Raw genomic sequence first — 15,179 nt, 5'->3', positions numbered from 1 at the left:
ATTAAATATTATTTATCTTGTGATCTAGATATAAGCATTTTAATTTTGCAGCAGTGTAAAAAAAACGTGCAAATTAAAAGTTTGTGTTGACATTTTAAAATGTTGTTTTTCAGGGGAAGCAAGGACAAGATATTTGTTGTCAAAATAAATCCCTACCTTCCTGACAAGCTCATCACAGCTGGTGTGAAACATATGAAGTTTTGGCATAAAGCTGGTAAGACCTGCATTTCACTGTTGACTAGCAGAACAGCCTCTAAAAAGCAGAACTGGGGCTCAGCCGTGACACATCTCATCGTGACTGTCTGGGTCTCTTTCAGGTGGTGGTCTAATTGGGCGCAAGGGAAACATGGGGAAGACGGAGACTATGATGTGTGCTGTGTATGGCTGGTCAGAGGAGATGGTGTTTTCAGGCACATGCACAGGGGACATTTGTATCTGGAGGGACATGTTCCTGATGAAGACTGTCAAAGCCCACGACGGACCTGTTTTCAGTATGCACGCTCTAGAAAAGGTATAACACAAATCCAGGAGGAAAGGCTCTTCCCCTTATCAGGCGAAGTTTTGTCTTTAACTTGCAGATCATTAGATATTGTTCTTCTGTCGTCATTTTAAAGGGATCCTGTTGTGCTTTTTCTTATTTTATGGTGAATGTCCATTTTATGTGAAAGTAATCCCTCAGCTCAAACCTCAAGCTTCAGTCTGCTGATATTTGTTGAGATGTCAGTGAGAGCAGATATTTTTAATATGCTCATCTCAGGCACACAGCTCTGGCTCTGAGTATGTGCTGTAGATTAGAAGAAAGTCGCCTTCAATGGTGAGGGAGGGAGTTAAAAGATATGCTTTCATACAATTGAATGGATTTAAGGCCTGGGCCAAGACACCAAGGTAAATTAGGAGTTACTCAGTGTCCAAGAATAAAATCATGCAGTTGGAAGCAAGCACAATAGATCCCCTTTGAAATATGATATTAGAGTTCCCAGTTACATCTGTTTAGATCTCATTTTAGAGATCATTGCACCTTTACATGTTACAATATTTTGGCCCCGTAGGGATTTGTGACTGGTGGAAAGGATGGTATTGTAGCGCTGTGGGATGACACTTTCGAGAGATGCCTCAAAACCTATGCCATCAAGAGAGCAGTCCTAGCTCCAGGCTCCAAAGGTAAAAAAGGTCACCCTGTTCTCAACTGTCTGCTGCTGCCCTTGGATCATGTTTGTCTAGCCATTATGTAATGCAAATCCATTTAAAACATTCAGTGCGTTTAACTGAAATGAAGATTGCATCCTGTAGCCTGGTCCCTGCTAAGGTCTTTGTGACTTCATTCTTTATTTCACTGACTCTGCAGGGTTGCTCTTGGAGGACAATCCCTCCATACGTGCCATATCTCTTGGCCATGGCCACATCCTAGTGGGAACCAAGAACGGCGAGATCTTGGAGGTGGACAAGAGTGGTCCCATCACTCTGCTCGTCCAGGTAAGAATAACATAGCGAATAACATACGCAGTCATCAGCTTCAGCCTGTACCAGCCCAGTCAAGATATTCAGGAGGATGCTATTTTCTCTGCAATATGATGAGCTGGAAGTCTTTAACTTGACACAAGTAGTGGAGTCGAACGTCTTCTGAGCCAGTAAAGATTTCAAAGGTGGAATATGTGCTTTATTTCACAGATAGAAAGCGGATGCATGATGAGGATTGTGATGTAATACATTTTCCTTATTGTCGAAGCGTTCTTAACAACATAATACTGGTGCCATAGATTACTCATCTGTGCAGGTTAATTTTCAGCATGGCGCCTAAATTGAATTACTGGACCAAAAATGAAGGGTCTTTTAGGAAGGTGGTGGAAGGATTAGTCTAAGGTAATGTGTGTGAGAACCGATGGCATGTTTCACTCTATCTTAACAGGCATTAAGGTTGATGTGAAAGTGCCTCTTTATGGGTGCAAAAATCTAAATAAAGATCGTCACAATATGTTACACTTTGTAAACTAGTCTGCAGTAATAGATGCATATTATAGTATGGTTAATAGTCTAAAACATGCAAACTTACCAATGCCGATTCACAGAGGAAATAGTTGTAAATGCTGATGAATTACTGGCACTCAGTGGGAGGTTGTTAATTTGGTTAAGTGCTCCTACAATTTCTCCTCATCTGCCTTGATTTTAGGCAGATGGAGCAAATGCTATTGATTGCCCTTTAGATCGCACAAGAAGCGATCAATTGACGAGAACGAACGGGGACGGTTTATTCTACAAGCTAATGAGGTTAACTGTGTTAGATGAGCAGAAACTCCATGAATACTGGTATGTATAGGCCAGGGGTGGGCAATTCCAGGCCTCGAGGGCCGGTGTCCTGCAGGTTTTAGATCTCACCCTGAATCACATGATTAGTTCGTTACCAGGCCTCTGGAGAACTTCAGGACATGTTGAGGAGCTAATTTAGCCATTTAAATCCGCTGTGTTGGTTCAAGGACACATCTAAAATCTGCAGGGACACCGGCCCTCGTGGCCTGGAGTTGCCCACCCCTGGTATAGGCAGTAAAGAAAGAATACAACGATTTATGTGTGTGCAAGTGGTATTCTTGTTTATTGCTGACATCAAATAAACACTGCTCAAAAAAATTAAAGGAACACTTCAAAAACACATCAGATCTCTGGAAAAAAATCATCCTGGATGTCTATACTGATATAGTGTGGATGTTGGGATTTAAAGGAAGCCACATCAATTTACTGCAATGACAATTTTAAACCTACAGAGTGCTGAATGGAAAGATACCCCGAAAATCAAAGCAAAAAAATGTTGCACCAGGCTAGTCCATTTTATCAAAATTTAATTGCAGCAACTCAAAATAATCAGTTGTTTGTATGGCCGCCGCATGCTTTAATGCATGCCTGACAATGTTGGGGCATGGACCAGTCCCTCACAGAGCCCCTGAACAGTCTGAGGTGCAGACCATTCCAGACTGACCCACCACCAAACTGGTCGTGTTGAATGATGTTACAGGCAGCATAACATTCTCCATGGCTCCTCCAGGCTCTTTCACGTCTGTCAAATGTGTTCAGCGTGAACCTGCTCTCTTCTGTGAAAAGCATACTGTATCAGTGGTGGACCTGCTTATTCTGGTATTTTATGGTAAATGCCAGTCGGGCTCCATTGTGCCGTGCAGTGGACATAGGCCCCACTTAGGCCACCCTGATGAAGTCTGTTTCTGATTATTCGGTCAGAGACATTCACACCAGTTGCCTGCTGGTGGTCAGCAGGGCTCTGGCAGTTTTCATCATGTACCTTCAAAGGAGCAGATACTGGTCCTGCTAATAGGTATGTTAAATACTTGCCCGGCTCTCCTAAAGTGACTGCCTGTCTCCTGGAGTCTACTCAGTACACTTGAGACTCTGCTGGGTGACACAGCAAACCTTTGGGCAAGGGCACGAATTGATGTGCCATCCTGGAGGAGCTGGATTACTTGTGCGACCTCTGTAGAGTCCAGGTATTGTCTCATGCTACCAGTAGTGACACTGACCTTGGCCAAATGCAAGACTAGTAAGAAAAAAAAACAGACAGAAAAGATGAGGAGGGGGAAAATATCCGTGGCCTCCACCTGTAAAACCATTCCTGTTTGGAGGGTTGTTAATTTCATTAACACCAAAGCAGCTGATAGTGAACAATAACCCACTCTGTTATTTAACTGACCAGATCAATATCCCAGCAGTTTAACTGACTCGATGCTCTAAATAAAAAGTGTCTCTTTATTTCTCTATGTTTAAGTGTCTCTTTTAACATCATAGGCTTTGATTTTTCACTTCTAATCACTGCATTGTAGTGTTTTGTAGTGAAGCATGGTGCAGGCTTAGAATATCAACATCAAGTCCTAATGTAGATATTGATTCCCACAGGGATATGATGAATTACAATAGAATATTTATCGCACATAATGGAAACTGTAAAGCCATTATAAAAAGTTTTTTTGTGTGTAGTATTTAGTCATAAATGACTAAAATAGTTCATGAGGACCCCTTGTTTAATTGTATAGCCAGTGTACCCATAAGCAGACACAAAATGAGACAGAGTGGACCAATATTAAGTGAAATTATATTTACTGATTCACAGAATACGATAAAGGAAAAGTGCTCCCTTAAGAAAAATCAAGTTTGATCAAATCAGTGCTAAAGAGCTCAGAAGGAATAGGCAGGAGGGAGGTAAGGCAAAAAAGATGTATGAGGTGAGCCTTCAGAATTAAGAAAACGCAAAGAGAAAAATTAATTAAGTCAACACAGAAACAGGGAATAAAAAACACAAAATCAGACACAAACAATATGCATATATATTCATGTTGAATCATTTTTCAACTTTTTTTTCCTCCATCACCTGTTGTAAAAGTGTGTTGATCACTTAAATCAAATATTTCTGCTTTTGTGTATTGGCAGGGTCACATGGAGGGTGAAGTGTGGGGCCTGGCCACTCATCCCCATCTCCCTCTCTGTGCTACCGTCAGCGATGACAAAACCCTGCGCATATGGGACCTGTCCCCGAGCCACTGCATGTTGGCTGTACGCAAACTCAGGAAAGGTGAGTCACTGTTGAAAAGCTAACTGATAACAGGAAGTGGATCGTCCCAGGCATTTAACAGACACCTTGTCCGCCGCAGGCGGCCGTTGCTGCTGCTTCTCCCCTGATGGCAAAGCTTTAGCAGTGGGCCTGAACGACGGCAGTTTCATTATTGTGAACGCAGACACCCTGGAGGACCTGGTGTCCTTCCACCACCGCAAGGACATCATCTCAGATATCAGATTCTCTCCAGGTCTGTCTGCTCACCTCCGCATTTCCTCACCGATACAAAACTCTGAGAATAAAATAGACTTCTAAAAGCCATGTGCCCTCCAAAGCATCTGAGTTTACAGTACGTAGGATGCTGTGCAGTATTTCAGCTGGTGTATATATTTTCCTCCCGCTGTGAGTCGGAGAGATATTGCTGCAGGCATGACCCAAATTAATGGCTTTCTGTAATAAGGCCAGACAGAGAAACAGCAAGAGAGGAATGAGAAACAGTGGGGGTGGACAAAGTGAGAGCAAGAAACTAAACTCTCTTTCTCTTGGACACTTAACCTTAATCTACAATGCAAGGGATCCTGTTTCTCTACCCAACACCCATTCTTTACTGAGAGTGCCTTCCTTAGATTAGAAGGCATTATACAAAGTTGTGTAGTAATAGTTTGTAGTCCTTAATTATGCTATTATTTTTTCAAGTATGTAGACCTTTCTAAACAGCAAGATGAATAATGAAACATCTGATTACTTCTTGTTAAATTCAGTTGTGTAAATCCACAAAGAGCAGTAAACCTCACAGTAGCAGCTGCTGCAGCAGGTCAGCTGATCATAGCCTGTGCACACAGAAAATCTGCTGGAGCTGTCAATAGAAATGATTGTGAGTGATTTTAATTCCCCACACTGAGTCACTTCGAACAATCTTAGGGTTCATTAGAATTTAGAATTAGAATCTAGAAATGCACAAAAATAACTGGTAGAAATGTTCTCCAAAGAGCTACGTCTTACTTTCTTACTTCTACTACAGGGCCTGTACTTTTTCACTTTTACTTGAGTTAAAGAAGTTGAATCACTACTTCTTTTAGATAGTATTTTTTAACATAAGTATCTGTACTTCTGCTCAAGTAAAGAAGAATTATGGAAATCTAGACTTTGAGGTAATCCAATATTTTCTTTGTGGGACTAGAAGAGAAGACAAGGTAGGAAGACTAAGGGGCCGTGTTATTGTTTATTTATATGCCATATGTACATTATTCACCTGCTTGTGATGCTATATGAAAAGTCAGGTGATCACCTAAGTTAGAGTGATTTGATCACAAGGGGACAACTTTTGCGATAATTCAGTCTGGACTGAAACTAACTTGCCCTTTTATCCTCCTTTCTTATTGGCTCAGGAGCTGGGAAGTACCTTGCAGTGGCATCAGGAGACAGCTTTGTGGATATTTACAATGTAATGAGCAGCAAAAGGGTAGGAGTGTGCAAAGGATGCCTCAACTACATTACCCATCTGGATTGGGATCGGAGGGGTAAGCAGGTTCTTAAAATGCTCACTAAATCTCTACAAATGACTGTTTAGGAACCAGTTATAGATTCAAAATCTCGCTGTTAAAAAAATATTCACCAATATACCCACTGGGCTCTTTAATTAACAGGAAAACTACTTCAAGTCAACACGAGTGCTAAGGAGCAGTTTTTTTTCGAGGCTCCTCGAGGCAAAAGGCAGACCATCCCAGCTACAGAGGTAAGCAGTGAAGAAAAGGCACAACATGGTTATGGTGCTGTTGGCACACATTTTCCCCTCGGGATCACAGGAGGCTTGGGGAAGGGCAGTGAAGCATTAAGACGGCCCAGTTTTCACCAGTATCATTCTAATTTTGGCAGTGGAAGTGGGATAGTGTTTAGGGTCACTTTAAAACATTGTGACATTCACACTGCTTGTGAGGCACACAGAAACAGGGAGCGTTAAGAAAATAAAGGTCAGAGATGAGAGATGTCACTAGGTCACGTCTCAGTGGAGCATTAGACGTCCTCCCTTCTCATTTTACCTCATTGTGATCCATTTGTCTATTATTCCCTAACATTCCTAGTGTTAGTACGCAGTAGTTATAGGATTGTAATTGAAAGGTTAGGTCTGCTCTTGCCTGGCTTGTGTTTTGGTTTTTTTTTTTGCCTTTTTCTTTGTTTCTATTGATGAGATAGTTTGTGCTGTGGAGAGCCTCAAGGCTCTGTTCGTGGTCCTATTTTATTTCCTGTTTATTCACTAAATATTTAAATTTGTCATTTTAATACAGCATGCCATCTTTATGCCAAAATCCGATGTTATGATCACATTAATTTGTGCAAAATCAGATCAGAGAAACGTAATAAACGGGAAATACATACAACAGGCAACTATAACTATGAATATAAATATAAAAGAATACAAATATTAAATGTGTCTGGGATATTATAGGTGCACAGGTGTGTAAATACACATCGTGGCTTACAATAAGTAATGGAGTGCAGTGAGGGGTGTTTAGTCCTGTTCAGTATGGGTAGGTCTGACCCAGTTAGAAGAATTAAAGAGTCTGATAGCAGCAGGAAGGAACGACCTCGTGTGTTGTTCCTTCACAAAGCGGGTTGAAGGAATGTGTTGCTGAAACGGTCAGTGTGTCCAGTGTGTTATGAAGGGGGTGGGAGTCGTTGTCCGTGATTGCCAGGACTCTTGCCAGCATTCTGTCACCAACCACCTCCTCCATACTGGAGCCAGCAGAAGTTAGCATAGCTTAGCTTAGCAAATATACTGGGAGCATGTGTAAGCAGCTAACTAGTTGAGCCAGGTCTGTTAAACTATTTTCCACTTTTCCAGTTCTTCCTTTAAGGCAAGCTGAGCATCTTACAGCTGTAGCCTGACATTTAACAGACATCCAGTGTTATTTACATAGTGGCAGAAGCACAAAATAATAGGGAGTGAATTCCACCAACCATACGATACTCTCTGACCAAACAATGATGATGGTAGGAAACCCATCGTCTGATAAAACTTTTAGCAAAAAAAGGACAATGTCAATGTGTAGTTTAAAGGCAACATGATGATCCTTTGACGATCCTGCAGTGATGAATGTTCGTATTAAATATGACCCTAGTTTCAAATAATTAGGTAATCGTGTCTCTAAGTGAAACTTACTGTGAGTCTAAAACTCAACCTTCAGACTGCCCTAAATGCTCAGTTTCAGACACTTTTTTCCACTATTAACAATTTATGACATCAGTCAGTGCTGATTTTCCTAATAAGGCTTAAGAAGCCCCACCTGCCTGCTGTTTAAACCTTTTATTTGCAGCGGGCAGTATATCACAGCTTGAGTTTTTACATGGGTAAACTAATGTGCTGCAACAAAGCTTCTCTGCTGGAGTCCTGGAATAAAAATATAAAGCTATAAATGACCATAATAGGTCCACTTTAAGCTGTGCACTAAAAGTCTGTCACATCTGACTCTGGATTTTTCTTTTTACATTAAGAAATTTGTGCAAAAGCTTTTCCAAGCAGCACATAATTATTCATCCAAAAGATATATTCTTATATTTTAAATCATTTCCTTTGGCAGCTGGTGTATTATAAATTATCTTCCTCCAGCCACTGAAGATTACAGATGGTTCCAAACGTTGAATCTTCTAATAAAGGCATGGTGTGGGGTTCTGTAGGGTTTAGAATTCAATATAATATTTTAGTTTTACCTGTGAGGCTTCTTGGAGTAAAACCCTCAGACTGTATTTCTAACCTATGTTAATGTCCTTCCAGTTTGACATTTGTTTTCTTATTTCCTGGCTTTATTCAGGTGGAGAAGATCGATTGGAGCACATGGACGTGTGTCCTGGGAACATTTGTTGAGGGAATCTGGCCTGTGATAAGCGAGGTCACTGAGGTGACCGCTGCCTGCCTTAGTAATGACAGGAAGGTGCTAGCAACAGGAGATGATCTAGGATACATCAAGCTCTTCAGATATCCTGTCAAGGTTCGACACAGTGCATAATTCTCTGTATTATCTTGTTTAAACATCGCATGACTCGAGTTATAAGTTGTGCAAATTTTATGTTAATTATGTGTTAATGTCACAAATGTTAAATAGCGTCCTTCTCCCCCAGGGGAAGTATGCAAAGTTCAAACGCTACGTGGCCCACAGCACACATGTTACTAATGTGCGATGGACCCACGACGACAGCCTCTTGGTGACTGTCGGTGGGGGTGACACGTGCCTCATGATTTGGGCCCACGAGCCCGAGGGCCACCGCGAAATCAGACAGTGTGACAGCGAGGAGTCGGATATTGAGAGCGAGGACGATGGAGGCAAGAAATTGAGTTCTTCTAAGATTTTTATTTGTCAGACGTGATCCTCTTGTCGAATGAAAAATCGAGTTTCCTTTTGCCCCACCAGGTTATGACAGCGATGTGACGAGGGAGAACGAAATCAACTACACCATCAAGGCCTTATCCACCAACATGCGACCAATGACAGGCGTGAAACCCCACTTGCAGCTGAAAGAGCCCTCTGTGGATGAAAGGTATTCCTCACTGAAGCAGTGACGCAATAATAATAACGAGGCCTTTGTGTCAAGCTAAAGCCAAACCTGACTTCTTCACACAGCCCTGTCCTGTCCCTTTCCTTTTGAAATAACTCTGCCTTTTCTGCTCTTCTTTCCTTTAATGGCTGTCCATCTGTCACTATCCTGCTCCATTATTTTATTCCACTTGAAGACAAGGGGTAGTCAGGTAAGTTCTTGTAATTATATAGAGCGATTCTGCTAAAGCAATAAGCATAGGCACATAGGCAAACTGTATGTAACAGCAAAAAAAAGAAAGAAAGTGTGGCCTTGATCCCATTACATGTTTTCACACATGCACCATAACCCTTAGTTTTTGTAGACATTACCCAACTGAGATGCACAATATTAACTTTGCTCATATAGCAGCTCTGAAATAAAGATTATAAACTCTTTGAAACTCACTTTGACAGACAAGCAAAAAGCAGAACACCACATTCAAACAGGAAGTCAATTGTTAAGCCCACAAAATGGTCAAATTAAAAGGTTAATATAAGGAAAAGGGGATGGCAAAATGCACAAATCAAATTTTCATTATAAAAAACACCAACAGTTAAAAAACAAAAACACAAGAAAAGATAGGATTACATAAAAGCTGTGCTACAAAAATATGATTTAAGAAGTGATTCGAGGAAAATCTGCAAACCTTATCTTTCAAGTCAGGTCATGCTATATCCAAGCAAAGCATTATCACCTTTAGAGTTAAGCTTTGAATCTAGAGTGGCTCCTCTTGTGAATCTGAGAATCTCAACATTTCTGCTGTGCAGCCTGGGGTACGACACAGACATGTGTTAAATGTACAAATGTTAAAAATGGAAAGAAGCCAGAGTAGGGGTAATGTGCTAAAACTAGTCAAAAGATTGATTTGATGCTGATTCTGAACTGGTTGTAGGCAGGTGAGTGAGGAGGGAGTCACTACAGTGAAGCCTTAAGAAAATAAAGTGCAAAATAAATAACTTTCCCCAAGTCAGAATTAATGTAAGAAAACAAATGACAAAATCAGTAGGAAAGGATGTGAAACAATCTTACCTACAAGCTCCTGAGTACAGATTGAGTGCAACGCTTTAATGTGAAAAAAAGTGCAGATCTGTCTTGTCTTTGACACACTCCAGTAACAGTTTCCAGTTTCCGCTGGAAACTGAAGTTGTAAAATCTTAGTGAGAAGACCCAAAAGTAGAAGGTGATAAGAACAAGAAACAGGCTTCATATGGTAATATGTTAATGCAAGCAGGGATCAAAACACGGATCAGAAGCACAAAGAGAGAAGCTTGACAAAGATGGATGAAGTAGGACTATATGCACAGGTGATTGACAGACACAGGTAAAGATGATAAGGTGTGGCACACAGTCATAAAAGAGGGAAAAAACAGGAATTAAAAGCAAAAATGATCAATGACTTGGACTTATAAAGTGCTCTTTTACTCTAATTGAACACTTGAGCACTTTTAAGTACAAGCCACAGTACTTACAGCGCTTTCTTCTATGGATTTATGCACTAACACACACACGCACACTCATACAGATGAAGTGAAGCCAACTTGGGTTGGGTATCTTTCCCAAGGACACTGAAGCAGGACATGTGAAAAAAACAGCTATAAGTATTGCTGAGACATGAACATGTACAGAGCCCTGCAGGGGACATTGGAGAAAAAACTGCAAAGCACTGAGTTAATGTCTTTGTAGTTGATGCCAAGCTCAAAGAAAAATCTCTGAATCTCTCTCGCAGGTGTGTGACAGGTTTCAGTACTGATTTGAAAGTGCATGGACTTAAATGAAAAACTTTTGCGCGATCTTGCAAAAATATATCTTCAATTTTTCCTTCTCCAGTGTCCCTTGTAGAGCTCCTTAAACATGAACACCAAACATGGTAAAAAAAGAAAAAGATGAGGGAATACAGAAGAGTGCGAGAGAAGGGACATGAGCAAGACAGAGAAACACGAGAATTAGAAAGAATCACATTAAAAACAACACATCGACGGATGATTGTGTTCATTTTTCGTTCTTGTCTGGAGTTCATGTTTGAAAAAAGCTGGACAAATTAAATCCCTGTTTTGGGCGTTCTCACTACCAGGAAAAAATGGGGCTTAAAGTTCAATAAGACATTGAATTATTTTGCTGCAGTGTCCTGTCCTCGTTCGTAGTCATCGCAACAGAGTCTGAACAAGTACTAAATCCTTTCAACAGTCAGCGACTCGGGGAGAAATGGGAGGATTATAGTGATATCAAGCGATAAGAAATATTAACATTATACATGATCATCCCTTTAAAAGTCTTTTAGACGATCAGTTTCTTATTGTTCCAGATCATGCATTATGAACTTTCCCACAATTATAAAACATCTCGAATGCATCACCGACTGTCGGTGCTTCAGATTTGTTCTTTCACAGATTGATTGATTCATTTATTTTTTTGACATCGACGCAACCAACCACGCAGCATCTTCTGGGCAGCGGTTGTCATAGAAATGGACTTTGGTTGTCATGGTTACACGGCGGCACTGACTCTTGTACTTTATATCCTCAGTGGCTGAGGTGTTGCTTTGCACGTGTCCGCCTGGCAGCAGTGAACGCTGTGGGAAACCTTTTTTTCTAACTCTTGTTTTTTCTTTGTCATTGCTGCCATGAAGAGGATCGAGGTAAGTTCCTCACTGTGTTTTTCTACTCTTCATTTTCTCCTCGCTATCACTTTTGTGGTCTTTTTCTGACCTGCATTAACTACGGTTTGTTCATATAAAGTTACAGGAGTTGGCTTGTAGAAATCTGCTATTTTTGGATTGTTGGTGGTCCTGCTCTGACCTCTTGCCTCTTACCCTTGACCTCAAACTTGCACAGAATTTCAAGAGAAGCCTAACTTTCAATACACAGCAGGGGTTTCAAATATTTCAATATTGGCTCACCAACAAGTCTAATTCAGCCTATTGGATGGCTTTGCAAAGTGTGAAAACTGCAGTAACATCATTAATTACACCACTGCTCCCTGTGTGGGATGCTAGCTTTACTTTTCCATAGTTTGAACTGTGAATAAATACTGCTATTGTTTAGTCACTAAACCTCAAAAAGGGCACTATTCTAAGATAAATTTTTAAAATAGCTTTTATTTTAATTGCCACATTTCAGACATTAATCTAGTTTAAACAGGAGTCTTTAACCCTGGAGAACCCATGGGGTCAGATCCGACCCCATTGGTTTACTAGGGAAACCATGGGGTTAAATTTGATCCCATGGGTTTTCCAGGGTTAAAGTTTGCAAAAAAATTTATAAATTTTGCCCGAGTGGGGTAAATTGTGTCTTTCATTTGGGTTTGTGTTTCAGCTTTTTTAAACTCTTTGCTGTGATCCAGGTGAACATTATTAGAATTCTGTTACTTATTAAAAACAGAAAATTTGGTGCGACATTGAGATTGAGACTGAATTGAGTTTGACAGCCCTGATTTAAAGAAACACAAGAGCTGAATTGTAAATGAGTAGTTTTCTATTGGAGTTTTGTTTGGTTGTTTTCATCGCCCACAGGGTTGTGCAACATGAATTTGTCTGCCAGGGTGAGGCTATCGTTGCGGTGACATCCTGACCTGAACTGTGCTTTGGTCACGCCAACACAACTTTTCGCCTCGTCAGCCCCATTTCCCAGATTCCAAAGCAACTTTTGTGCACACTGGAGGAGATCCAGCACACTTCGCATGGGAACAAAAGAGGGACAGAACAGGACCTCAGAGAGATCTAAAAATAGCAGCCAAGCTGAAAGCTGTCAAGAGAAGCCTGAAGAGATGATCCTGAAGGGGAAATCATCCAAATTTAAACCAGGAAACGATTTCTGTTTTGTCAAACGCTTACATTAAAAAAGGATTCTGTCACCTAAGTGTGCTCGAGGCAAACGAGGCAAGGTTTAACAATTCTTCCTTGTGCTAACTTTTGTATGCACAAAATAATGAAAATGAACAGGTCTAACTGTTGGTTTAGTCCCACATTATGGAAGCATAGTGGTGGCATTCCTATGACTGTTAAAGTAACATCAGTAATATGACCAGTGCACTGAATTGATGTCATGCCACTGCGTTCATATATATTCATGGTTTTTATGGCAGTAGTTACTACTGACCGCACATGTTTATTACTCCTGAAGTCTCTGCTTTATTTGGTGGTGTTCAAGACGTTCATTTGTCCTGGATACTAAACCTGTCGTGATCCTTTTTAACTTAATTTATAGCTTTCATTCTCTTCTTCTTCTTCACACACTACAATAACTTTTGAATTGTGATGGATATTGAGCCAGTTGAGCTACTACGTCATTGATATTCCAGTTTATTTTGTGTTTCAGCTCGAAAACAGTAGAGAGGCAGCTTGCTATTGATATTAACCACTAATTACTTACTAAAATATACTATAAGAAGTGTAGTGAAGTTCTTAGGTGGAACCAGTTGCTGACACAAGTTAATAATTTTAAAAAATGCTTGAGGAAGATGACTCGTCGATCTGACTGAGTACGCACCAGGGAGGAGGCTAATAAGACAGCAGTAAATTAAATCAGACAATAATGAAGGCACGATTGGAAACATAAGCAGGAAACTTACCCTGAAAATTAAACAGGAAGTAACTGAAAGTGATAAAGAAGAGCTCACACAGCCAAATACAGGAGACGCAGAGTGCTGTGAAGAGTAAGCAGTGTTATATTCATGTAACAACGGTAGTGCAATGATCCTTATTATGTTCGTCATCATCATTATTGCTGTCAGCATGAAAAGCAGCTCTACGCCAATTCTCTTATCACAGCTGTCTGTTTCAGGCCTCCTGTCAGCAGAGCGCTGCCACAGCCAGAGAAGCTGCAGACCAACAATGTCGGCAAAAAGAAGAGACCCATCGAGGTAAGGACCTAATGTCATGAGTGCTGGTTTCATTTGAACCCTGGCAGGGGTGCTGTGATCGTCACGTGGAAGATTTTGAGTGTCAGTCACTTCTTTTCTCGTATTGCAGTTCTTTTCCTGCATGGATTCATTGTGAAAATGAATTTATTAAATTAAAAAATGGGCACTCCAGCCTTCTGGACTTTCATACAATTAATCTTATGTAATGTAACACATGTGTAGGTGTGATGCACTCTTTTGTGTTTTATTTTTGCCTGGTTTTAGATTGGAGGGTAAAAGATTAATGAGTTTCCAGTTGTGCCAGATATTTTCCTTTTGCTTGGGGATTTTGATAAGTACGTTTATTTTGATGAAATGTCACAGCCGTTATGTGTTTCTGCGAGATTTCGGCTCGTGCTCTCTGTTCTGGGATGTTTTTAGGAAATGTGTGCACCTCAACTAGCATGCAGGCTGAAAACAAGGTCAGGGAACAATACGTTAAGATTTTCATCAAACTGGCAGCAACACTTTAAAGCTTGGAAAACGCTTTAAAGCAAACAGTACAACGTAATTCAGATATTTTGAGAAAAAAGGCTTTATTGTCACATGATCTCCTGTGACCTTCGTGGTTAACAGTCTGTGTGCCCACAGATTCAGAGAGGTGCCACAACCACTCTTAACTGTTTTATCAGAGGAGACAAATGCATGCATTGTAAATATTGAAGGACACATGTCCCCTGCATCTGCTGAAATCTACACTCATGCCTCATATTCTCACCTGAACACATTAATACAGATACACAAATGATGTATTTATGTAGACCCAAGAAGGCTTGTCTGTCTTAGATTAGCAGATGATTGAGAATGCTGTTTTCTAATGTGATCATTTTAGCCTAAGACACTGCATGCTCGTCCTCAGTCCACATAGCCTCTCTGTGGATGAGGATGATGATGATGCTCTAATCGAATGATGGCGATCTTCAGCGAGCAAGCTGGCCCTGAAGATCTTGGTTGTCATGGCGTTAACCTTTCTGACTTTCAGATCGCCTTTTTTTCCCCCCTGACTCTCCCACAGGACCTGGTGTTAGAGCTGGTGTTTGGTTACCGTGGCAACGACTGCCGCAACAACGTGCACTACCTGAATGAGGGGACTGACATAATCTACCACACGGCCTCCGTCGGTATTGTCCTCAACTTGACGACTTGTAAGTCGGCAGAAGAT

At 40.8% G+C, this 15,179-nt stretch overlaps 1 protein-coding gene across 5 annotated transcripts in view; it reads left to right on the top strand.

The window, feature by feature from the left end:
• eml5 (EMAP like 5) overlaps positions 1-15,179 on the top strand; it is a 49,288-nt gene that overhangs the window by 25,860 nt on the left and 8,249 nt on the right. For 3 of the 5 annotated variants that reach the window (XM_026151798.2, XM_026151797.2, XM_026151799.2), the window contains 15 exons: positions 114-214; positions 318-511; positions 1,050-1,161; positions 1,346-1,473; positions 4,426-4,567; positions 4,647-4,799; positions 5,938-6,069; positions 6,196-6,284; positions 8,359-8,535; positions 8,666-8,867; positions 8,956-9,082; positions 9,276-9,290; positions 11,748-11,756; positions 13,900-13,978; positions 15,033-15,162. In XM_026151798.2, the coding sequence (XP_026007583.2) occupies positions 114-214; positions 318-511; positions 1,050-1,161; positions 1,346-1,473; positions 4,426-4,567; positions 4,647-4,799; positions 5,938-6,069; positions 6,196-6,284; positions 8,359-8,535; positions 8,666-8,867; positions 8,956-9,082; positions 9,276-9,290; positions 11,748-11,756; positions 13,900-13,978; positions 15,033-15,162 (1,790 nt within the window). The remainder of the gene's footprint in view (positions 1-113; positions 215-317; positions 512-1,049; positions 1,162-1,345; positions 1,474-4,425; positions 4,568-4,646; positions 4,800-5,937; positions 6,070-6,195; positions 6,285-8,358; positions 8,536-8,665; positions 8,868-8,955; positions 9,083-9,275; positions 9,291-11,747; positions 11,757-13,899; positions 13,979-15,032; positions 15,163-15,179) is intronic. The other 2 variants (XM_080293493.1, XM_080293492.1) reach the window with 1 other exon arrangement.

This window comes from Astatotilapia calliptera, chromosome 19 (assembly GCF_964374335.1).
Source record: "Astatotilapia calliptera chromosome 19, fAstCal68.1, whole genome shotgun sequence".
Taxonomy (NCBI): Eukaryota; Metazoa; Chordata; class Actinopteri; order Cichliformes; family Cichlidae; genus Astatotilapia; species Astatotilapia calliptera.
Note: the sequence above shows the minus strand (reverse complement) of the source record. Positions and strands in the feature narration are given on the sequence as shown.